General features: G+C 39.6%; 1 protein-coding gene and 1 pseudogene across 1 annotated transcript in view; both read right to left on the bottom strand.

Moving 5' to 3' along the window:
- Positions 1-3,226: 3,226 nt before the first annotated feature.
- Positions 3,227-10,924, bottom strand: LOC139458016 (uncharacterized; annotated as a pseudogene).
- A 7,709-nt stretch (positions 10,925-18,633) lies between these two features.
- LOC139458017 (uncharacterized) overlaps positions 18,634-26,481 on the bottom strand; it is a 35,384-nt gene continuing 27,536 nt past the window's right edge. The window contains exons 10-11 of the mRNA XM_071239333.1: positions 19,265-19,372; positions 18,634-18,960 (exon numbers count right to left, since the gene is read on the bottom strand). Of these exons, the coding sequence (XP_071095434.1) occupies positions 18,634-18,960; positions 19,265-19,372 (435 nt within the window). The remainder of the gene's footprint in view (positions 18,961-19,264; positions 19,373-26,481) is intronic.

Below are 26,481 nucleotides of genomic sequence, written 5' to 3' on the forward strand. Positions count from 1 at the left end.
CCAGCCCACCCCAACCAGCCCCGGTCTTATATAAAGGTACATATTTCTACCGCGCACCCCCACCCCATCCCACCCCAACCAGCCCCGGTCTTTTTTAGAGGTACACATTTCTACCGCGCACCCCCACCAAAGCCCACCCCAACCAGCCCCGGTCCTTTTTAGAGGTACACATTTCTACCGCGCACCCCCACCCCAGCCCACCCCAACCAGCCCCGGTCCTTTTTAGAGGTACACATTTCTACCGCGCACCCCCACCCCATCCCACCCCAACCAGCCCCGGTCCTTTTTAGAGGTACACATTTCTACCGCGCACCCCCACCCCAGCCCACCCCAACCAGCCCCGGTCCTTTTTAGAGGTACACATTTCTACCGCGCAAAAGATCTGTTGCTGGCGTACGGATCTTGAAAAGGACATCCTAAAAACCAGTGCGGCTTATCAACACCTCTGTAGCCTTGTGGCACACTCACTGGGCTACAGATATGAAGATTGCGAGTTCGATCCTCGGGATTTATATTTAAACAATGATCGATTCTAAAGGTTTTATAGTACAATGATCGATAACACTTATCCATGCTCTCTCACCAATATTTCAAAGAGCGTCATACGACACTCGCTCAGAAGTTGTTTGATCAACATTCAAGGCCTCAGTAACGCTTTCCAGTAACCGGGATTCGAACCCACAATCATAGATTTCTGGCGTGCCCAAGGGGCGTAACTCTGCACAGCGAATTGCGGCGCCTTAGACAACTGGGCCACCCGTGCCCCCAAATTAGTAAGAGATTGCCATCTAAAATGAATTGATAACAAAATAGGACTCCTTATAATCGTGTTCAGTTTCATATATTTGCGTTGAAGAACAGACGAGCATCTCCGGATCATGCATATTGTTCACTTTGTAATAATTCTGTTAATATATAAAACTCGTAATTACTGTCTGATCATTGCACCGGCATGAATTCGGCCCTTGCTTGTCTAATCGTTTAGATTAGACACAAACCCAGTCTATTATTTCTCGTCCTATGTGAATTTCATGTACATATTTTGACTGACTTACATATACTTAAGAATTGACCTTCACTTTGTGTGAGTTCATTGGAGTATGAACCTTCATAGAGTGTATGACTGTATGAACGTCGGAGCTTGTGACGACGTTCATACAATGTTTGGCCCTCACTCCATGAAGGTTCATACTCCAATGAACTCACACAAAGTGAAGGTCGATTCTTATAATTTTTTATCACAATTTCTTACCTCAAAGGATGTAGGCCAAGATCTAAACATAATTTTATTTAGTACGTGTGACTTCATGTTTACACTGACAGCCAAACAACAACCAACTATATCGTGGAATAAAATAGTTCCCCAAAAAGAGAGGTGGATGCAGAACTTGCTCCTCAGAAACATCTTACGCAACATATGTGTTCATATGATATCCCCATTAGATGAGAAAGGTCTGTAATAAACTACCTCAGTAAGTCAGTCACAATGACAGCGCGTCGTAATACATTTACATCAAATAAAAGACGTCAAAATGGCCGACACGATAAACGTGACGGGAGGATTTCCGAAGTTGTTAATGAACCTGTGGCGGTTACATGTGTTAGTCATCATTGATTAACTGACCGATTATTGAAAGGTGAATAAAGAAGCGTCAAACAGACACTAAGGTAAATTCGTAGAATGCTGGAGACGGTCACTGTCAGCCTAGACACAGATCGAGTCGATACTGACGATAGTTTGGATGTGCATTTTTTCGTTTGTTCATTAGGATGGGCCGTAGCGAGGAAATTCGTGAACAATCATGCAGTCAAGCTCTCTTACGTTTCTCAATGTATACTGAAATGCTGAGACCAAGATTAAAGGTTCTAAATGATCAGAAATAATGCTTTATGTATGTTTTCGTGCTAGGGAATTCCCAGGGTTTTCCCCAGGAATGTGGAAGTAGTCCGTCAGTGTTTACGTCATTTCAAGAACACGGTCTCTTGAAAAACGTATAAACGTCAAATTGTGTCGTTCATACACCTATGAACGTCAACTTCGCGGTCATGGGACCGAACTCTTGTCCAATGGAAAAGCAGTATATCGTGTAAACGTCAAATTATAAAAAATAATAACAATGTACGTGCCGATGTATGTGAGTTAGAACATAGTAAACACAGATTTGCACTGTGAACTTTCCAGCTTTCCGCCCTTCCCCAAACGGTGTACGGAAGTGAGCAATTAGAAATTATGTTACTCTTTTTGGCTTCCATCTAAACAAATAATTCGAAAGTGGAAGTTAGATGCGGTATCAATGCATTTAGAAAGATGAATTGTCAAATGTTGCCAGGACCGAACACACAGTCAAATTCCAAGGCTGTAAGGTATGGCACCAACGCAAGCGTCGTTGTCGATTTATCTGTTGCAAAACAGGGGCGATAACTGGTCTTCTGGGTCGGATTCCAGCCTCGCGAAGATGGTTCCTGACAGTCTGGTCCGATATCCTCCTCAAACCAGGGATGCGTCCTGCAGTGTCCGTAGCTGAGGCATTGCGATGACGTTGGGTGGAACAGTCGAATGTAGCGATCCTGTCCAGGGGTGTTTACTCTTGGTCGGCCGGTTCTCGGATCGGCAGCGCTGAGTCTCGGCATTGTCAAACTTGAAAAATGTTGACAATTTAATGACAAATATTGGCTTATGCTTCCCTTTTTATAGCCACTACCACGAGTTACGAATGCCATAACTTGCACGTGCATTTTGCTGTACTATTTTCCTCCATGGCTGCGTTTTGACGCACCGTTTGTCTAATATCAGATCACCAACATTTTCCAATAACATATATCCAATTTATATACCGGATATATTGTGTAGTCAGGTTCAATGAACTACATACTACCTGTGCGTTTCTTTCTTTATTTTGAAGAGTGTATATATGCTTATAACGAACTACGGTTATTACAAACCTTTGAGTTCCTTAAAACCGTAGTTTACCTGTGTTCATTTGGGATGAGGAAGTGTCCCATAGGCTTTTGCGGTTTGTCTTGTATTTGAGAATACAACGGATTCTGACGGAATTTTGTGTCTCTCTGAATCTTTATGCAACGATCTAAATATGAAGCATATGTGGAAACGTTAATGTTTACAAATATCCTAAAATTTGTGTCTCCAATTCTGTCCTACATTTGTATGGCGGCTGCTTTAACAGATCTTGATATGACAACATGACAAATATTAGGTGTATTATGTTTAATATGCTTTGTTCTTTGACTCCAGATAATCAAAGTATTCAAATTTGTCACCCTTTTTAAGTGTGTATGATAGTTTTTTAATTCGTAAACTATCGATATAATTACCGAACAATTTTGTGAGAATCATACTCAATCCAGCTTGATCGTATCTGTGGCACTTCCCATACTTACGAATTTTTTTGTTGCAGGAAATTTGAGAATTCTCTGGGCACATACAGTTACGATTTACAGCACACACAGCCCATGGTGTAATGACCGCATCCCTTACAAACTGTCCATTTTGGAGGAATATTAAAGCAGCACCTAATATTTTATGTTGGGAATAGAAACAGGCTGTGGTGTTAAAGTAGTTCATCATGTGCGTGTCGATGTGTTGAGACATGAGCCCTTGTCCACTTCTCATGTTAATTCCCTGAATCTGGGCATCCTGGAGGGTCTCCTTCAGTCCTTCCATCGTCAGCCTCACAGACGCGTCCATCCAAACCAACATGTCAGCAGCTTTTATATTGGCCTGAAAACGTATCAATGAAAATTTAACTCTCGTCTTTCAAGAAAACTTCCTAGTGATCAATAGCTTGTGTTAATTTTATACTGCCAGGACACAGAAGTTCAAGTAAGCTTATTTATGTGTTTTCTAGTTTATCGTTTGACATGTTTTCATACCGATTAAATTACATTTAATTATTGTGAAATTGATTGGAGCATTATTTCAGTCATGTCACTCAGTGAAATCGTTACGTTGAAGCAACTCAATCTCCAGCTTGGCTACCATGTTTATTTGTCTAAAACGTTGATACTGATCAATGCAAACCTTTGTAGGTTGCAGAATTTGAACAGACCTATGAGTAGGTGAGTGAGTATGTTTTTATGTCGCTTTTAGCAATATTCCAGCAAAATCACGGCTGGGGACACCAAAAATGGGCTTCACACTTTGTACCCATGTCGGGAATCGAACTCGGATCTTTGGCGTGACGGGCGAACGCTTTACCAACAAGGCTACCCGCCCGCCCTGCACACCTATGAAACGTACCTGTACTACAAGGGCTTTCCATATATAACACTTTAACTTCCTCATCCACGATTCCAACTTTTGTAGTGGGAATGTTCTCACTTCACATTTGCAATGCTTTACCACCTGTGTGTTTAGAGTGGACAAAAGTCATGAGTTGAACCAGAACAGTTGTTTACATCATGCTCTTACAAACATATCCAGTAACCAGTGACAATTCAGAGGTCGATTCTCTGTCTTAGCCAAATCAATTCAAAGTCTTTTTGCTTTTCTGCAATGTTTATTGTGTGTATCAATCTACATTTTACTAAATACCACGAAAATTGAAATAAATCATGATACAACATTATCGCATTATATCATGTAAGATTTACCTGTGTACGCTGATCGATTGTAAGTCCAATATCATAATAGACGAGGGAATAATTACTGAAGTTTGGGGGGACAGTTTCATGAAAGTTTTTCAGCATTGCTTGTGACTCCAGGAAGTGATTGGACGACGCTGCCGTTATAAAGAGAATCTGTTTTCCTGTAGGTTGTACTTGGAGTTCTTCAAACTGCATAATTCTGTTCAATGTTGCTATGTCTGTAGGGTGCAGGGAGTTGACGACACTGTGCAGTCGGGCTGGAAGACTTTCTGGCTCAGTGTGATTGCAGTTTTGATCAACACATTCTTCATCTTAAAGAAGAAGAAAACAGAGGATTATTGCTAAAGCTCGGAACTTAAAACATTAATTTCACTCGTGACATATTTTTCCGTAATCACTCGTACCGAGTGGGTCATTCTATAATTATTTTATTCTGAACTTTTGGCCGGATACGACGTAACTACACATTTGTCACGTTTAGTGTGAGTGAGTGAATGAGCATTTCTATCAATCCAATAGGTTTTGATAAATACATTCGGCATCATACGAATTATTCACACGAGTAAAGTGTGTACTATATGTTAAGTAACACAGGATGCACTAACACACGATAAAGTCGGAATCGTACAGCGGACTCTGCATTCAGCAGATAATTCGTTATAAACGTAGACGGGATCGTATGATTAAGTAAAGTGTTCTGTAGCTTTTTGAAGCATCCAACCATATTGATAATTACTTAAAACATTAGGAGTTACTCGTCCTTATTACTATAAAAAAGGGACCACTAATTTCAGTTCGTTATAACCGTATTTCGTTATAAGCATGTACACAAATTTACGGGATCAAATTTACGGGATCGAAACACATTTCGTTATATCCATTAGTTCGTTATAAGGGTGTTCGTTATAAACGTAGTGTACTGTATTTGGGCATTGGGCATCATTCTTGAATGTATTTACACCAGAATGTAGAGTATTATTCAAGCCATTTTAGAGTGATAGCACTGCAGATTTTACCTCACGGCAAGCTGTTAGTACATATGTTCCTTTTTCGTGTCGCAGCCTGCTGGGCGTTCGTTTGTGCAACTGTGAATATAAAGCCAAGATATGATAATGTCCCATACAAAAGAATCCTAACGTGACCACAGTTACTGGAGTGAGAGTGTTTACTCCGCTGTTAGAGCATGACACGAGTGAGTGAGTAAGTGAGTTTGATTTTACGCCACTTTTAGCAATACTCCAGCAATATCACAGCGGGGGACACGAGACATGGGCTTCACACATTGTACCCATGTCGGGAATCGAACCCGGATCTTCGGCGTGACGAGCAAACGCTTTAACCACTAGGCTACCCGACCGCATTGATTTAAGAGTGAGTGAGTATGGTTTTACGCCGCTTTTAGCAATATTCCAGCAATATCACAGCGGGGGACACCAGAAATGGGCTTCACACATTTTACCCATGTCGGGAATCGAGGGGAATAGAGTCTCAGTAGTTTTGAGAAGTGGTCATTATAATTAAGTCGATGCCCTGAAACAGAGATACGTGCCATCAAAGTTCGAAGATTCCTACGTGAAGTGTTATGAGTTAACATAGATATGAAGCCCTGCCTTATTTTGCATTATTTTTTGTTTGTTTATTTGCTGTATGTCCAGCTATTAGTCCATCTATAGGACGGCGATCTGTAAATAATCGAGTCTGGACCAGGCAATCTAGTGTTTGATATCATGAGCAACGATCAATGCAGTTGGGACACGATGACATGCATCAACCAAGTCAGCGAGCCTGACCACCCGATCCCGTTAGTCGCCTCTTACGACAAGAATAGTCGCCTTTTACTGTAAGCTGAAGACCCATTCTACCCCGGATCTTCACGGGTCTTATAATGCATGAAGGTTTTGTTTCATAAAAGCAAAACCTTTCTCGGTCAGTACATGTTTTAGATTCAGAGTACGTTTCCACATTATTGCCTACAAAATCGAAAATAATAACGTCTTATTGGCCATATTATTCTTTAGCTAACGCTGATGTACAAATGTACACCCTTAAGAAATTATTCGTAAGGTACTTAGGGATATTCGACGAAGCCCCTACCATGCATGTACCTAGACATACAGACATTCTACTTTGGATTATTATATTCCGGTTGGCTCCATAAATGTTATTATATATATATATATGTGTAAATTGTTATATATTTCAAAACTTATATAGAACTCTATATTCAAATGTTTCCATGGATCGTCTTTCATTTCTCCCTGTTGTCAGGTATGTTATAAGGATTACAACCGCAACCACCAACACAGGAGCCACTTGTCTGCAGCCTTCAACACAAGGAAGGCAGTACATGTAATACTGATATAATAGTAATAACTCCCAAAATTCAAATCACTGTCAGCACGATAATCTTTCTGCTACCGTTCTGTTTATTTCTGTATATTTTATCACAATAGCAATTGCACCATATTGATGAAAATTAAGCAACAAAACTAATAGAAATAAAGCAGAGTCGATTGTACAATTTCGACTATATCATGAGCATGTGTTTATGAATCACTATCAAATAGTAATGATACAAGGTGTTCGTATCCAGTCCCACCGATGGCACCCGTCACAAACACATGAAAAGGCAAGTCAATGGTTGACTTGAAAAACATGGGAACATATGGTACAAGTCAAAGTAAGAGAATTGCGTCGGACATCATTTTTGTCACTGATGTTGGAAATATCCACATGTCTACAAAAAAATATTTTTGAAAGCTTTACTGAGGCCTTGTAACCTTGATGAAACAACTTCTGAGCTAGAGTTGTATGACGCTCTTTGAAATCTTGGTAGAACGAGCATGGTTGATTGTATCTCAAAAGTTGTGAAATGGAAAAAGGCAAAGGCTGGAGCTGCTGGAATATTGCTGGACATGAAGGGGAAGTGGACTATTGGAAAGTTGATGTCACCCCTCTTGTCATACATCCCTCTTGTCATACATCCCTCTTGTCATACATCCCTCTTGTCATACATCCCTCTTGTCATCCACCCCTCTTGCCATACATCCCTCTTGTCATACATCCCTCTTGTCATACACCCCTCTTGTCATACATCCCTCTTGTCATCCACCCCTCTTGTCATACACCCCTCTTGTCATACATCCCTCTTGCCATACATCCCTCTTGTCATACATCCCTCTTGTCATCCACCCCTCTTGCCATACATCCCTCTTGTCATACATCCCTCTTGTCATACACCCCTCTTGTCAAACATCCCTCTTGTCATACATCCCTCTTGTCATACATCCCTCGTGTGATACATCCCTCTTGTCAAACATCCCTCTTGTCATACATCCCTCTTGTCAAACATCCCTCTTGTCATACATCCCTCTTGTCAAACATCCCTCTTGTCATACATCCCTCTTGTCATACACCCCTCTTGTCAAACATCCCTCTTGTCATACATCCCTCTTGTCATACATCCCTCTTGTCACACACCCCTCTTGTCATACATCCCTCTTGTCATACATCCCTCTTGTCATGCATCCCTCTTGTCAAACATCCCTCTTGTCACACACCCCTCTTGTCATACATCCCTCTTGTCATACATCCCTCTTGTCATACACCCCTCTTGTCATACATCCCTCGTGTGATACATCCCTCTTGTCATACATCCCTCCTGTCATACATCCCTCTTGTCATACATCCCTCTTGTCATACATCCCTCTTGTCATACATCCCTCTTGTCGTACATCCCTCTTGGTTTGTTACTCTAAAACGTTATACACAGATCTAAATATGAAACAGGTGAGGCGGTCTTACTTGTCTCCTTTATTCCTAGTTCATGTGGGTAAATCAGTGGAAGGACATTGGCTATTGGATTGTTATTGAAAGGCAGAGAATAGGCATACTGGGGAGATATCACATCAAACCACACATCAATTTTGGATTGAGAGCCAATTATCAATGTCGTTTGGCTTAGCCACACTGGGGTAGACACGGTTACATACCCTTTGTCTTCATAATCAAGCTATAGCATCTGTTAGTTGTGAGGGCTGAAACAAAGAGCATATGTAAAGATACAATATTACAATAACAATACATGTACACAACTGCCTAGAAGTTCATTCCCCGTACACGCATGGGCAACGCGTGACACTCATGACAGAGTGAACAAACGTTCGACCAAAGGAGGACCCATGTTAAGCTGAGATTGGAAGTGATAACAAGTACAGCATTTTTTTCATATCCAGACGATTAGGAAATAAACATACTGTGTTTTCAATGTGCAGCCAGGTTACCTGTAGATTTAACCCCGCTAAATTGAATTTGGAACCGAACGCGCAGCATGAGGTTTCAAATGTTATATTTAGTGCGGTTAAATCTACTGGTAACCTAACTCTACATTGAAAACATAGTATGTTTATTTCCATTCTACCATGACTAAATAAAATGCGAACTCTTTGGTATACTGAGCAAAGCGGCATGGGTTGAGTTCAGTGTTTTGAGTGGGTTATCGATCTGAATTACGGAATCATCGAACAACATATGGTACTGTTTATACTCAAGCAGTTTGTTTACAATGTAATACTTCACTCGAACAAATGACATGCATTGAAAGCATATAATCATGGCAACTTGGTAAGCTAACATGAGGTTGGCATCCCTAAAGAAAACAAAGCACCTTTGAAAGGCTTTCGCTCTACATTGCACGTCACCATTATGACGTCATATAAAAGATATGGCGTCACAGTCGTATATAGAATTTCCAAGCTCTCTGTTGTCTCCAAAACGTAAATAGTATGCATACACATGCACAAAAGTTAAGTGCCATGGAAGAGTCATTGCCTCTTCTTCGGGAACCATTGGGACTCCAAAAAGTAAGAACAAGACTATACTCTGTGTAGTTTTGAAGTCAATTTTTGATTTAATACGAATTACGTAACATTCATGTTACTCTGATGTTATAAAGTTGTTACAGACCCATGGACTGAATAGGTTCATTACATGTCAGAAAAGTGCTAGGACATAATGTGGTGGCAATACATTCTCTAATTAATACCTGTCACAAAGGGACGGCCCATTTGGGCTTGTGCTCTGGGAATGCGTTACGCAATATGTGTATTCACGAAACAACATTCAACGAACTATGTACTTAGTCCTGTGGGTCTCCTCCCATTAGTAAGACAGCCCAGTTGTGAGACACCTTAAAACAACAATGTCATACCTGGTTGCACATGTTGATCAGGTAATTAACCCCTATCATGAAAATGGACTTGTCTTATTATAGACAAAAGAAATGACTCAAGATGCTTGATACCCTCTTTTACTTTATTTCATTCAACATTTTAATTCATCCATCCCTTAAATCCCTTAAATGTTTTAAAATATTCGCCACTTAGAGTTCAGTTAAAGTTAATTTCACAGTTCACATCACAGTTCACATCGAGGTTGTCACACTGACACAACCTTAATCCATCTTCAGAAGTTTGCCAACAGCATCCAAGAACTGGAGTGGTGTCTTGACACCCTGGGATAGCTGATCCTTCAGTCTGGAAAGTCGATTGTCAATCTCCTTGTACACACGCTTTCTTGCTGGTGGAGCTGCACCTAGGTCTAACTGAGATAGCTTGGTCTCCCAGATTTCTCAATCTTCTTGATGATCTCGATGAACCTGTAGAGATTAGGATGACGATGATTCAGTGATGCATTGAGGCGACTGTGGAAACCCTCCAGGTTGTTGTTGGTACTTGGGCCGAATGTCTGGTGATGGTTCCACAGTGAAAGAGGGAATCTGGCTTCATAATCCACCAAGTTTGTGACTATGTAGTCGTTGAATTCGTCAGCATTCGGTACATCGGGAGACTGGTTCATGGAGTCAATCCATGCATCCTGAACCTGTTGAAGAGGCAGCAGCGGCAAGGCAGCAGCTCGTCGGATCCACTGTTCCACAAGGGGGTTATCTCTGCATCCAACAGCAAGACCAAGCTCCTGTGTTTTTTCCGCCAAATCGCCTGAGTAAAGTGGATGAAACACCCCTTGATGTCTGAACCTTGAAACTCTGTCCGGAGGGCTCTAATGGTTCTTCTCTTGCTCTCTTCCTTAAGCTGCCAAGGAACTGGATTCTGCTGGTGTCTTCTGGTGGGTGGTTGTGTACAGTGAAATTTCTGACAAAATTTCCAACTGTTGTACATTTGCCAATGCAGCTCTTAACGGTACATCGCCAGTGAGTACCAGTTTGTCTTACTTTGTTCTTGTAGTGGAGATATCCCTGAAAGGGGACCTGGAGAGTACCTCTTTGACTGGTAATGAACTCAACCTGCTGCAGACCTGCCATGATAAACTCATTTATTTCCTGAGAATATTCAAACAGAATTACTGGCCTACTCATATTAATTAATCTGCTAATCATGGGCTGTGACCATTGCTAAGTGGGTAGACTGGCTGTGTTTGATTAATTAATCCCACCTACTCCACTGTCTTACAATGGGTGTCTCACTAATGGCATGTCTTACTAATGGGATGTAACCGTCCTGTGCTGTTGGTGTCCTTTAGCATTAATGAACATGTAAGTAGATACAACACGGGTGGATTGATGCATTCGTACTTCGAAATACGCATAATGTCGGAAAGCGCAAGTTAAATCCTCAATTACTAACTTCGTTCTTAAATAAATCACAGCTCGCCATTTATACCTGTATCACTGTGTAGATTCTTTTATATTTTAATGATGTAAATCACGTAAAATCGTCCAACCATGGATCGTCTTTCATTTCTCCCTGTTGTCAGGTATGTTATAAGGATTACAACCGCAACCACCAACACAGGAGCCACTTGTCTGCAGCCTTCAACACAAGGAAGGCAGTACATGTAATACTGATATAATAGTAATAACTCCCAAAATTCAAATCACTGTCAGCACGATAATCTTTCTGCTACCGTTCTGTTTATTTCTGTATATTTTATCACAATAGCAATTGCACCATATTGATGAAAATTAAGCAACAAAACTAATAGAAATAAAGCAGAGTCGATTGTACAATTTCGACTATATCATGAGCATGTGTTTATGAATCACTATCAAATAGTAATGATACAAGGTGTTCGTATCCAGTCCCACCGATGGCACCCGTCACAAACACATGAAAAGGCAAGTCAATGGTTGACTTGAAAAACATGGGAACATATGGTACAAGTCAAAGTAAGAGAATTGCGTCGGACATCATTTTTGTCACTGATGTTGGAAATATCCACATGTCTACAAAAAAATATTTTTGAAAGCTTTACTGAGGCCTTGTAACCTTGATGAAACAACTTCTGAGCTAGAGTTGTATGACGCTCTTTGAAATCTTGGTAGAACGAGCATGGTTGATTGTATCTCAAAAGTTGTGAAATGGAAAAAGGCAAAGGCTGGAGCTGCTGGAATATTGCTGGACATGAAGGGGAAGTGGACTATTGGAAAGTTGATGTCACCCCTCTTGTCATACATCCCTCTTGTCATCCACCCCTCTTGCCATACATCCCTCTTGTCATACATCCCTCTTGTCATACACCCCTCTTGTCAAACATCCCTCTTGTCATACATCCCTCTTGTCATACATCCCTCTTGCCATACATCCCTCTTGTCATACATCCCTCGTGTGATACATCCCTCTTGTCATACATCCCTCTTGTCAAACATCCCTCTTGTCATACATCCCTCTTGTCATACATCCCTCTTGCCATACATCCCTCTTGTCAAACATCCCTCTTGTCACACACCCCTCTTGTCATACATCCCTCTTGTCATACATCCCTCTTGTCATACATCCCTCTTGTCATACACCCCTCTTGTCATACATCCCTCGTGTGATACATCCCTCTTGTCATACATCCCTCCTGTCATACATCCCTCTTGTCATACATCCCTCTTGTCATACATCCCTCTTGTCATACATCCCTCTTGTCATACATCCCTCTTGTCGTACATCCCTCTTGGTTTGTTACTCTAAAACGTTATACACAGATCTAAATATGAAACAGGTGAGGCGGTCTTACTTGTCTCCTTTATTCCTAGTTCATGTGGGTAAATCAGTGGAAGGACATTGGCTATTGGATTGTTATTGAAAGGCAGAGAATAGGCATACTGGGGAGATATCACATCAAACCACACATCAATTTTGGATTGAGAGCCAATTATCAATGTCGTTTGGCTTAGCCACACTGGGGTAGACACGGTTACATACCCTTTGTCTTCATAATCAAGCTATAGCATCTGTTAGTTGTGAGGGCTGAAACAAAGAGCATATGTAAAGATACAATATTACAATAACAATACATGTACACAACTGCCTAGAAGTTCATTCCCCGTACACGCATGGGCAACGCGTGACACTCATGACAGAGTGAACAAACGTTCGACCAAAGGAGGACCCATGTTAAGCTGAGATTGGAAGTGATAACAAGTACAGCATTTTTTTCATATCCAGACGATTAGGAAATAAACATACTGTGTTTTCAATGTGCAGCCAGGTTACCTGTAGATTTAACCCCGCTAAATTGAATTTGGAACCGAACGCGCAGCATGAGGTTTCAAATGTTATATTTAGTGCGGTTAAATCTACTGGTAACCTAACTCTACATTGAAAACATAGTATGTTTATTTCCATTCTACCATGACTAAATAAAATGCGAACTCTTTGGTATACTGAGCAAAGCGGCATGGGTTGAGTTCAGTGTTTTGAGTGGGTTATCGATCTGAATTACGGAATCATCGAACAACATATGGTACTGTTTATACTCAAGCAGTTTGTTTACAATGTAATACTTCACTCGAACAAATGACATGCATTGAAAGCATATAATCATGGCAACTTGGTAAGCTAACATGAGGTTGGCATCCCTAAAGAAAACAAAGCACCTTTGAAAGGCTTTCGCTCTACATTGCACGTCACCATTATGACGTCATATAAAAGATATGGCGTCACAGTCGTATATAGAATTTCCAAGCTCTCTGTTGTCTCCAAAACGTAAATAGTATGCATACACATGCACAAAAGTTAAGTGCCATGGAAGAGTCATTGCCTCTTCTTCGGGAACCATTGGGACTCCAAAAAGTAAGAACAAGACTATACTCTGTGTAGTTTTGAAGTCAATTTTTGATTTAATACGAATTACGTAACATTCATGTTACTCTGATGTTATAAAGTTGTTACAGACCCATGGACTGAATAGGTTCATTACATGTCAGAAAAGTGCTAGGACATAATGTGGTGGCAATACATTCTCTAATTAATACCTGTCACAAAGGGACGGCCCATTTGGGCTTGTGCTCTGGGAATGCGTTACGCAATATGTGTATTCACGAAACAACATTCAACGAACTATGTACTTAGTCCTGTGGGTCTCCTCCCATTAGTAAGACAGCCCAGTTGTGAGACACCTTAAAACAACAATGTCATACCTGGTTGCACATGTTGATCAGGTAATTAACCCCTATCATGAAAATGGACTTGTCTTATTATAGACAAAAGAAATGACTCAAGATGCTTGATACCCTCTTTTACTTTATTTCATTCAACATTTTAATTCATCCATCCCTTAAATCCCTTAAATGTTTTAAAATATTCGCCACTTAGAGTTCAGTTAAAGTTAATTTCACAGTTCACATCACAGTTCACATCGAGGTTGTCACACTGACACAACCTTAATCCATCTTCAGAAGTTTGCCAACAGCATCCAAGAACTGGAGTGGTGTCTTGACACCCTGGGATAGCTGATCCTTCAGTCTGGAAAGTCGATTGTCAATCTCCTTGTACACACGCTTTCTTGCTGGTGGAGCTGCACCTAGGTCTAACTGAGATAGCTTGGTCTCCCAGATTTCTCAATCTTCTTGATGATCTCGATGAACCTGTAGAGATTAGGATGACGATGATTCAGTGATGCATTGAGGCGACTGTGGAAACCCTCCAGGTTGTTGTTGGTACTTGGGCCGAATGTCTGGTGATGGTTCCACAGTGAAAGAGGGAATCTGGCTTCATAATCCACCAAGTTTGTGACTATGTAGTCGTTGAATTCGTCAGCATTCGGTACATCGGGAGACTGGTTCATGGAGTCAATCCATGCATCCTGAACCTGTTGAAGAGGCAGCAGCGGCAAGGCAGCAGCTCGTCGGATCCACTGTTCCACAAGGGGGTTATCTCTGCATCCAACAGCAAGACCAAGCTCCTGTGTTTTTTCCGCCAAATCGCCTGAGTAAAGTGGATGAAACACCCCTTGATGTCTGAACCTTGAAACTCTGTCCGGAGGGCTCTAATGGTTCTTCTCTTGCTCTCTTCCTTAAGCTGCCAAGGAACTGGATTCTGCTGGTGTCTTCTGGTGGGTGGTTGTGTACAGTGAAATTTCTGACAAAATTTCCAACTGTTGTACATTTGCCAATGCAGCTCTTAACGGTACATCGCCAGTGAGTACCAGTTTGTCTTACTTTGTTCTTGTAGTGGAGATATCCCTGAAAGGGGACCTGGAGAGTACCTCTTTGACTGGTAATGAACTCAACCTGCTGCAGACCTGCCATGATAAACTCATTTATTTCCTGAGAATATTCAAACAGAATTACTGGCCTACTCATATTAATTAATCTGCTAATCATGGGCTGTGACCATTGCTAAGTGGGTAGACTGGCTGTGTTTGATTAATTAATCCCACCTACTCCACTGTCTTACAATGGGTGTCTCACTAATGGCATGTCTTACTAATGGGATGTAACCGTCCTGTGCTGTTGGTGTCCTTTAGCATTAATGAACATGTAAGTAGATACAACACGGGTGGATTGATGCATTCGTACTTCGAAATACGCATAATGTCGGAAAGCGCAAGTTAAATCCTCAATTACTAACTTCGTTCTTAAATAAATCACAGCTCGCCATTTATACCTGTATCACTGTGTAGATTCTTTTATATTTTAATGATGTAAATCACGTAAAATCGTCCAACCATGGATCGTCTTTCATTTCTCCCTGTTGTCAGGTATGTTATAAGGATTACAACCGCAACCACCAACACAGGAGCCACTTGTCTGCAGCCTTCAACACAAGGAAGGCAGTACATGTAATACTGATATAATAGTAATAACTCCCAAAATTCAAATCACTGTCAGCACGATAATCTTTCTGCTACCGTTCTGTTTATTTCTGTATATTTTATCACAATAGCAATTGCACCATATTGATGAAAATTAAGCAACAAAACTAATAGAAATAAAGCAGAGTCGATTGTACAATTTCGACTATATCATGAGCATGTGTTTATGAATCACTATCAAATAGTAATGATACAAGGTGTTCGTATCCAGTCCCACCGATGGCACCCGTCACAAACACATGAAAAGGCAAGTCAATGGTTGACTTGAAAAACATGGGAACATATGGTACAAGTCAAAGTAAGAGAATTGCGTCGGACATCATTTTTGTCACTGATGTTGGAAATATCCACATGTCTACAAAAAAATATTTTTGAAAGCTTTACTGAGGCCTTGTAACCTTGATGAAACAACTTCTGAGCTAGAGTTGTATGACGCTCTTTGAAATCTTGGTAGAACGAGCATGGTTGATTGTATCTCAAAAGTTGTGAAATGGAAAAAGGCAAAGGCTGGAGCTGCTGGAATATTGCTGGACATGAAGGGGAAGTGGACTATTGGAAAGTTGATGTCACCCCTCTTGTCATACATCCCTCTTGTCATCCACCCCTCTTGCCATACATCCCTCTTGTCATACATCCCTCTTGTCATACACCCCTCTTGTCAAACATCCCTCTTGTCATACATCCCTCTTGTCATACATCCCTCTTGCCATACATCCCTCTTGTCATACATCCCTCGTGTGATACATCCCTCTTGTCATACATCCCTCTTGTCAAACATCCCTCTTGTCATACATCCCTCTTGTCATACATCCCTCTTGCCATACATCCCTCTTGTCAAACATCCCTCTTGTCACACACCCCTCTTGTCATACATCCCTCTTGTCATACATCCCTCTTGTCATACATCCCTCTTGTCATACACCCCTCTTGTCATACATCCCTCGTGTGATACATCCCTCTTGTCATACATCCCTCCTGTCATACATCCCTCTTGTCATACATCCCTCTTGTCATACATCCCTCTTGTCATACATCCCTCTTGTCATACATCCCTCTTGTCGTACATCCCTCTTGGTTTGTTACTCTAAAACGTTATACACAGATCTAAATATGAAACAGGTGAGGCGGTCTTACTTGTCTCCTTTATTCCTAGTTCATGTGGGTAAATCAGTGGAAGGACATTGGCTATTGGATTGTTATTGAAAGGCAGAGAATAGGCATACTGGGGAGATATCACATCAAACCACACATCAATTTTGGATTGAGAGCCAATTATCAATGTCGTTTGGCTTAGCCACACTGGGGTAGACACGGTTACATACCCTTTGTCTTCATAATCAAGCTATAGCATCTGTTAGTTGTGAGGGCTGAAACAAAGAGCATATGTAAAGATACAATATTACAATAACAATACATGTACACAACTGCCTAGAAGTTCATTCCCCGTACACGCATGGGCAACGCGTGACACTCATGACAGAGTGAACAAACGTTCGACCAAAGGAGGACCCATGTTAAGCTGAGATTGGAAGTGATAACAAGTACAGCATTTTTTTCATATCCAGACGATTAGGAAATAAACATACTGTGTTTTCAATGTGCAGCCAGGTTACCTGTAGATTTAACCCCGCTAAATTGAATTTGGAACCGAACGCGCAGCATGAGGTTTCAAATGTTATATTTAGTGCGGTTAAATCTACTGGTAACCTAACTCTACATTGAAAACATAGTATGTTTATTTCCATTCTACCATGACTAAATAAAATGCGAACTCTTTGGTATACTGAGCAAAGCGGCATGGGTTGAGTTCAGTGTTTTGAGTGGGTTATCGATCTGAATTACGGAATCATCGAACAACATATGGTACTGTTTATACTCAAGCAGTTTGTTTACAATGTAATACTTCACTCGAACAAATGACATGCATTGAAAGCATATAATCATGGCAACTTGGTAAGCTAACATGAGGTTGGCATCCCTAAAGAAAACAAAGCACCTTTGAAAGGCTTTCGCTCTACATTGCACGTCACCATTATGACGTCATATAAAAGATATGGCGTCACAGTCGTATATAGAATTTCCAAGCTCTCTGTTGTCTCCAAAACGTAAATAGTATGCATACACATGCACAAAAGTTAAGTGCCATGGAAGAGTCATTGCCTCTTCTTCGGGAACCATTGGGACTCCAAAAAGTAAGAACAAGACTATACTCTGTGTAGTTTTGAAGTCAATTTTTGATTTAATACGAATTACGTAACATTCATGTTACTCTGATGTTATAAAGTTGTTACAGACCCATGGACTGAATAGGTTCATTACATGTCAGAAAAGTGCTAGGACATAATGTGGTGGCAATACATTCTCTAATTAATACCTGTCACAAAGGGACGGCCCATTTGGGCTTGTGCTCTGGGAATGCGTTACGCAATATGTGTATTCACGAAACAACATTCAACGAACTATGTACTTAGTCCTGTGGGTCTCCTCCCATTAGTAAGACAGCCCAGTTGTGAGACACCTTAAAACAACAATGTCATACCTGGTTGCACATGTTGATCAGGTAATTAACCCCTATCATGAAAATGGACTTGTCTTATTATAGACAAAAGAAATGACTCAAGATGCTTGATACCCTCTTTTACTTTATTTCATTCAACATTTTAATTCATCCATCCCTTAAATCCCTTAAATGTTTTAAAATATTCGCCACTTAGAGTTCAGTTAAAGTTAATTTCACAGTTCACATCACAGTTCACATCGAGGTTGTCACACTGACACAACCTTAATCCATCTTCAGAAGTTTGCCAACAGCATCCAAGAACTGGAGTGGTGTCTTGACACCCTGGGATAGCTGATCCTTCAGTCTGGAAAGTCGATTGTCAATCTCCTTGTACACACGCTTTCTTGCTGGTGGAGCTGCACCTAGGTCTAACTGAGATAGCTTGGTCTCCCAGATTTCTCAATCTTCTTGATGATCTCGATGAACCTGTAGAGATTAGGATGACGATGATTCAGTGATGCATTGAGGCGACTGTGGAAACCCTCCAGGTTGTTGTTGGTACTTGGGCCGAATGTCTGGTGATGGTTCCACAGTGAAAGAGGGAATCTGGCTTCATAATCCACCAAGTTTGTGACTATGTAGTCGTTGAATTCGTCAGCATTCGGTACATCGGGAGACTGGTTCATGGAGTCAATCCATGCATCCTGAACCTGTTGAAGAGGCAGCAGCGGCAAGGCAGCAGCTCGTCGGATCCACTGTTCCACAAGGGGGTTATCTCTGCATCCAACAGCAAGACCAAGCTCCTGTGTTTTTTCCGCCAAATCGCCTGAGTAAAGTGGATGAAACACCCCTTGATGTCTGAACCTTGAAACTCTGTCCGGAGGGCTCTAATGGTTCTTCTCTTGCTCTCTTCCTTAAGCTGCCAAGGAACTGGATTCTGCTGGTGTCTTCTGGTGGGTGGTTGTGTACAGTGAAATTTCTGACAAAATTTCCAACTGTTGTACATTTGCCAATGCAGCTCTTAACGGTACATCGCCAGTGAGTACCAGTTTGTCTTACTTTGTTCTTGTAGTGGAGATATCCCTGAAAGGGGACCTGGAGAGTACCTCTTTGACTGGTAATGAACTCAACCTGCTGCAGACCTGCCATGATAAACTCATTTATTTCCTGAGAATATTCAAACAGAATTACTGGCCTACTCATATTAATTAATCTGCTAATCATGGGCTGTGACCATTGCTAAGTGGGTAGACTGGCTGTGTTTGATTAATTAATCCCACCTACTCCACTGTCTTACAATGGGTGTCTCACTAATGGGATGTCTTACTAATGGGATGTAACCGTCCTGTGCTGTTGGTGTCCTTTAGCATTAATGAACATGTAAGTAGATACAACACGGGTGGATTGATGCATTCGTACTTCGAAATACGCATAATGTCGGAAAGCGCAAGTTAAATCCTCAATTACTAACTTCGTTCTTAAATAAATCACAGCTCGCCATTTATACCTGTATCACTGTGTAGATTCTTTTATATTTTAATGATGTAAATCACGTAAAATACGTCACTCAACCAGTTCATGTACTCAACCATTTCCACTAATATTTTCACAAAAGATCTAAGATTAAAAACAGTTATCAAGATATATTGAACATAGCTTTAGAAATAGATAATCTTTACATGGAAACTGCATCCTTGATGTACTATTCTGTAGTGTATGACATAAGATATATGCTCCAGTACCGCCGCTGGTGGTTTAATTTATGTGAAATAAACATAATTTGGTTTGCACCCAACCATGCGCGTGCCAATTAATACAGACCAACGAAGCTTTTCAAAGTAGAAATTAAGCAATCCGAATATTTATGAAATTGATTATTGCTAGAACATATGCATGAACAACAAGTACTATAATCGGAAATATGTTTACATGTCATATATGCACCCGGATGCTCAAAATCACTATACAATGCTAATGTCCAATATTTGTGTTCCAGCGAGTGAATACCAAATAGACAAGGACCAAACCAGCTCTACAGACACAGACTCTCTCAAAGGCAACAAGGTGAAGGCTATATCATTTGGATATTACTTATTCTGTTAAGGAATTGGCAAAATCAGCAAATAGAGCCGTTGGTGTTCTTATCTGTAAATTTAAATTAGCGGGTGGTATGTCATTTTCACTTTTTAATAAACTGTATGATAATCTTGTTCAACCTATACTTTTGTACGGTTTGGCTAGCAGGGGTCTCAAGCAATTCAGCTGTATTAATTCTGTTCAAAACAGAGCTGTTCGTTTCTTCCTTTCGGTTATTAACAAAACTCCAAATCTATCAGTCCGTGGCAAATCAGGATGGACAAGCCCACGTACAAAACAGCATATTGAAATATTTCGTTTTTGGCGGCGAATTCAAGCGTCGATCCCAATAGACTTCTTCGTTGTTTTAGTAAATGGTCAACAAAATTCCGTAAACCCTGGGTAAACAATGTTTTGGATTTGCTTAATAGTTTAGATCTAACTGTCTCTGACGGTCAGCATTTAACCCAATTCGATTTTACCCGTCTAAAATATAAGTTATTAGCGTTAGATGAGCATAATTGGTATTCAGAATTGTGCAATGTGAGAGGTTTACAAAATGGAAATAAGCTTCGTACATATCGATTGTTCAAACACTCGCTGTCGGCTGAACCCTTTGTTACATGTATCATGAACAGGTCTCATCGTAGTATCCTAAGCAAGTTACGCTGCGGCACATTACCCTTACAAGTTGAAATTGGTAGATTTGCTCAACCTATCACGCCTTTACATGATATAATTTGTAAATTATGTAATGATAAAGCTGTAGAAGATACATTTTCTCATTAACTGTCCATTTTATTCTGCCTTAAGATATGATTTATGGTCGAGAATTATAAAATCTACTCCTATATTTATTTCATTTTCACCTGTGGACCAGACAGTGTTCCTAATGAACTATAACACGTATATAAAACCTCTTGCCGCACTTATCTAAAAAATGTTTGCACGTAGGCAACATTGACTTACTTAAAACTTAATTTTATCGGGGTTTTGCAAACCTATAACTTATAATTCTTTTACATAAATAATGTTTTTCATTGTCCATTGTGTCTCATCGGCCTTTTATAGCCACATGTTGTATGTATTTACGCAAGGTTTTTTTAATGTCTTATGTGTACACATACAACATGTGACACATAAATAAAATGTATAATGCAGACATGGCCCGTTATGAATCATTCAGTGTTTAGTAATCTTTCTCACTTTCTTATCAAAGGCATAATGATGGATAATGTATTGTGTGGAATGTTAATTTATTGTGACTAAGGCTAATCCCGAACTTCCAGATATTGATTGACATGTCTCACCAACAACTCACAAGGGATGAATCCTTGTTTAAACGCGAAGAGATACAGTATACTGCAGGTTAACTATACTAATTGACTAATTAAGGGTTAAATGACATTGTTTACATCGTGCTTAAATGGCTGGGTGCTTAAATAGTGACACATAAATAGACTATTCCTCCTCTTTTTTGTTCATTTTCAAGATGATGTGTATAACTGCTAACATATGTAATTTCTGAATTCTGTTGGAACGATAATTTAATATCTTATTTAGAAAACATTATATAAATTATCTGCCCTCACGCAGAAAAACAAGCATAGAATTCTCCGTTCGTTTTTGATAATTGGGTTTGCATAAAAGAGGCGATTAATCAAATATGAAACGAGCCTATGTGTAATACCATGTTTTATGAACCTTGCGAAACCAAACTGTTCACTCGTTTCCTAGAACTGGTACGGCAGGGGGGATAATTTAGCGATACTGTTGTTCTCTCATCTATTTTAATCATACACAATATATATCTTGAAGCTGCGAATGAAAGCATGAACTCAATTACTGTACAAATGTAAGAGTTCATTTTGTATGAGTATAAATATGAAGTTTTCATTTTTTAACTTCAAATACTACGATGTGCCCAATACCATCATTACGTTGAGGGCCTGATTGTTTACAACCATGAGTTGCGATATGTTATATGATTGGTTTGGTACTTTCATTGGTACTGGATTCTTCTTTGCGCAATAACCAAAGCATTATTTATTTTAAATTTAAGCAAGTTTTGTGCTTTGTGGAATTGTAGATGAAGAATCACAATAAATACAGTTCGCATTTATATAAGTAAAGCAAAATATCAATTAAATCTGAATACGTCAATGTGTAAATTTCTTGTTCTAAAAAGTACATGTATTTGTATTCATATTCCACTTGTTAATAATTTGGAATTGTAACATTTGTTTCTTATTTTCTTGCATCGGTTGTACAATACATTTACGGTCGTATTTTGTTGACTTGGCCCCAGAAATATTTTAAACATTGAATTTTTAGCAATTCCGTGCCGTTTGGACAACATTCATACAAACAAATGTAATAAGTCAGTGGCAAAAGTCAAATAAACAAAGATGGCGGATGCAGTAAAATTTCGAAGTTAAATCATACTGCTACAAACGTGCAATGTCTGACCCTTTCCCATGTTAAAGCATATTGAGAAAAGCTTACCTTGTACTTACTTACCTTTTGTAAAATATAAGACATTAATACAACATATATCCAAGTGTTATGAGTTTTCGGACGCTGAATAAACATTCATAGTTTTTTTCACATGAAAACCTGTAAAACATCTCATTCATTTATAAAAGATAACGTTATCATAAAAACAAGCCATGATCGGAGTATTTACAATTTCTGTGTGACGCCACACCCTCGTTACAATGCAAGTATTCGTGATAGAAAACGTATGATGTCCGGAAACCTAAGATCAGACAGGAATAGTATTGTGTTATGAATAACAATAAAGGCATGTTTGGTGCTGAAAGCTCTGGTTAAAAACAGGACAGTCCGCGACGGTTTTTCGCAGTATTTTCTTTTAAATCTTTGATTATATTTTCACGCCGAAGATAATTTTTCCGAGAACTAGTGTTTAAAAAAACGCGATTTTCCGCGTAGATTTCACATTTTAACAATGTATACCGTACAATTAAACCGTACAAATCCACTCAGTTGGCTAATCTGCTATGCTCACGAGAGCATGTTACAAATTACTTCGCGGCATCGGGTACAAACCAATCTGAGCTCAGCACAAATCGATTTCAACACTTTCAAGTGATCATAATAAAGAAGTCACTGCCAATGCAATCACCTCCGACTGCTAATCCGCTCTTTGCATTTGACCATAAAGTCTGCACACATACTTGTTCTGTTTTTTGGCAGTGTATCTAATATACGACACGCAGGAATACGAGACATGTAATATCGTGTGACGTATGTGTTTTTTTAGTTTGTTTTATTGTCCTAGGAGACAAAGGGATGGGGCACAAGTGCCATACTTATTGCCACTTCCACGCTATATACAATTAAACATAATATCGCGAATCGGAAATGAACACTTTACACTTGAAGTCATTGTGGAAACATAGTGCACAATATATATATATATATACAAACACACACACATACACACACACATAGACACACACACACGCACGCACGCACGCACGCACGCACGCACGCACACACACACACACACATGCAGTGCTTCACTCATAACAGAAATCGTTTGTCTCATTTCCTTATTTGGTTGTAAATATTGTGCTGGAATAAGGATGAATATTTTCAACTGTCTGGAAACTGTCGCCTGAAGATTGATACTGAAATAGCATATATTGAGTACATGAGGGGACTGCTACAACATGCATTTCAAGAACTAACATCCTGAGAACTAAATCTAACAATATAGCATATCTCATTCACAAACAATCTTTGCACACTGTAGCCATTGAAGCTGGGGTCCCAGGCAGTGTATTGTGTAGTAATTCAAGACTGTGAGTTCAGATTGTTTCATAACCTGAGCCTTATCACCATCTCATTAGTAATCTAATATGATCTTTGTTTTTAAGTAGTAGTTAGCACCGCCTCTCCCCAAAAATCACATACAAACCTCGATCAAATGGATAGCGCGTATTTTTGTGCCTAAGTCACTTGGACATTGTTTAGCTTCATAAACTGTTCATAAGAAACATGTCAGACAGCTTTGACATCACTGATGACCTAGTCTTATGAGATAATGTAAACATTAGGGGAAATGAGCTCAAGTAAATACAGAAACAGAGGGTCTAAAATAGCGACAGTGTTAAGCCCGAAAGTCTATTTAGGATTTAAATTGTGAGTAAGGAAGTAGAGGATAGAGAGAGAACAAGATAACAAATCTTAATAAAACCTACCTGCGAAACAACAGTGGCAGTCAACTCGTATAGGCAAACGTGGCTATTAATGCTCATGTGTGCCAGGTTGCCCTAACCTCGCTGTCACATCTGTACAAACTAGGTTAGATATGCCTTTCTTCAGCCGTTTCAATAATGCAGTGCGCTGTCAGAGCATGCGGCATAGGTCTGTTCAGCACAATGTATTTTATTAGTAAAATAAATCATAAATCATATTTTTGCCATTCATTTCACATATGTCTCGGTAGAACTGAGGTAGGGGAAGGACTTCTGGTCAGATAACAAGGTATTCAGATATCCATAAACTCGTTTATCCAGACAACATTTAAGAAAAAGCAATTGTCCGGATAAGCGGGGTTCGACTGTATAGCCCGTGATACATGACAAAACAGATGTGTTAGGAGCTGATTCGCACGTGCTGAAGGGATACCAATGGACCCTGATCTTAATACATTGGTTGCTTATATATATGCATCCACGTCACACACACCAAGAACAAGTACACTTATTTGAATATTACTAATATCACATGAATGTTACTGAGCAGTCAGTGAGAGTTTATATATTTGCGCTTAATCAGCAACAATAAGCCTTTCACGTACATTATAACTTTGCAAATTAACTTTCCTTTCCAGAAATACCATAGAATGGTCACAGAGATGAACTTCTACTCCAAGAGATGTGTCCTTGACTAAAATCTGCTTTGTTATTTTGATTTCAAGTGATAGCCTTCACCTGGAAGGAATTTATATTTGTATTATTTCAATTTTCCTTTTCATAAATATCACTCTGAATTTTGAGTTTTGAAATAGCACGTCACAGAAATAACTCCTGTTGGACCCTTAGACTTGCAAGAACACTCTAATCATTGGCCGAAACATGCCCCATTTCCGTGAAGCGGGTGGGACTGTCTAGTGGAACGGGGACAGGCCAACAACATATCAATATGATGGAAACGTTGGTCCATTTCCTTGTAGCAAGGTCTGCCTGATGAGAGGGTCGGGAACAGCCCAATCGCTATGCTGGTAACGTTGACCCAGTTTCCATGTAGCGAGATATTAGCACTTTTGGACAGTGTGAATAATTGGCGCGTCAGGCTACAGGAGTACACATATTACCATCAGGGAGGTCACTCTCATAGACAAATATGGTCTATGGTTATAAATAACAAACACACTCGCAACGTTGTGGGTTTCAATGTGAAGAGCTTCTTTATTACAACATTGTTACTTTGAAAATATTTCTTATGAAAAACTATTACGAACTTTACCACTGTAGATGAATCAATGTCAATAGAGAGGACAAAATCCAAGAATTGGGGGATAAAGTTTTTTTTATTGCTGGATTTGTTTAAGTACACATTCTAGGTTATGAAATTGACTGATGACACTCTGTCATCTTTGGGCATTTTCAAATATTCAAGATGGCCGCCAAGATGGCCGCTAAAACATGAAAATATCTCTTCCGTGCTAATTGTATGGAATATGGGACTACTTTTGGTGCATATCACTATTGTTTTGCCATCAACATATCAGAATATGTTATTCTTAATGAAATAGTTTCATTTGGAAATGTAATTAATCAAAATAATAGGCAATATTGTCTATGAAAAACCCCAAATCAGTATATATCGTTATATATACATTTGTTATTATATTATTCAGTGTCAACTGGGATGCTTGTGGATTTTCTAACGATTGTAAATGTTCTATAGTTACAAAATAAGATAAATTCCCACTGCATTTTGAAATCAAATTATAAAAAAACAATAAAGATAAATAAAAATAATAGTAACCTCAAAAGAGGTGCAAATAAAGCAAAACCTATTATGTCTGTTATACACATGATTATGTTAAATTGTGTTAAATACTTTTAAGAAATTCATGCCAAAACAAACTGGGCCAAAAAAGATTGGGCCAACTTTTTTGGAAAAAAAGAATGGAACAATTAATGACTGGTCCCTTTCAATGGCTG

Source organism: Haliotis cracherodii, unplaced genomic scaffold, assembly GCF_022045235.1.
Source record: "Haliotis cracherodii isolate W230 unplaced genomic scaffold, xgHalCrac1.p SCAF_12, whole genome shotgun sequence".
Taxonomy (NCBI): domain Eukaryota; kingdom Metazoa; phylum Mollusca; class Gastropoda; order Lepetellida; family Haliotidae; genus Haliotis; species Haliotis cracherodii.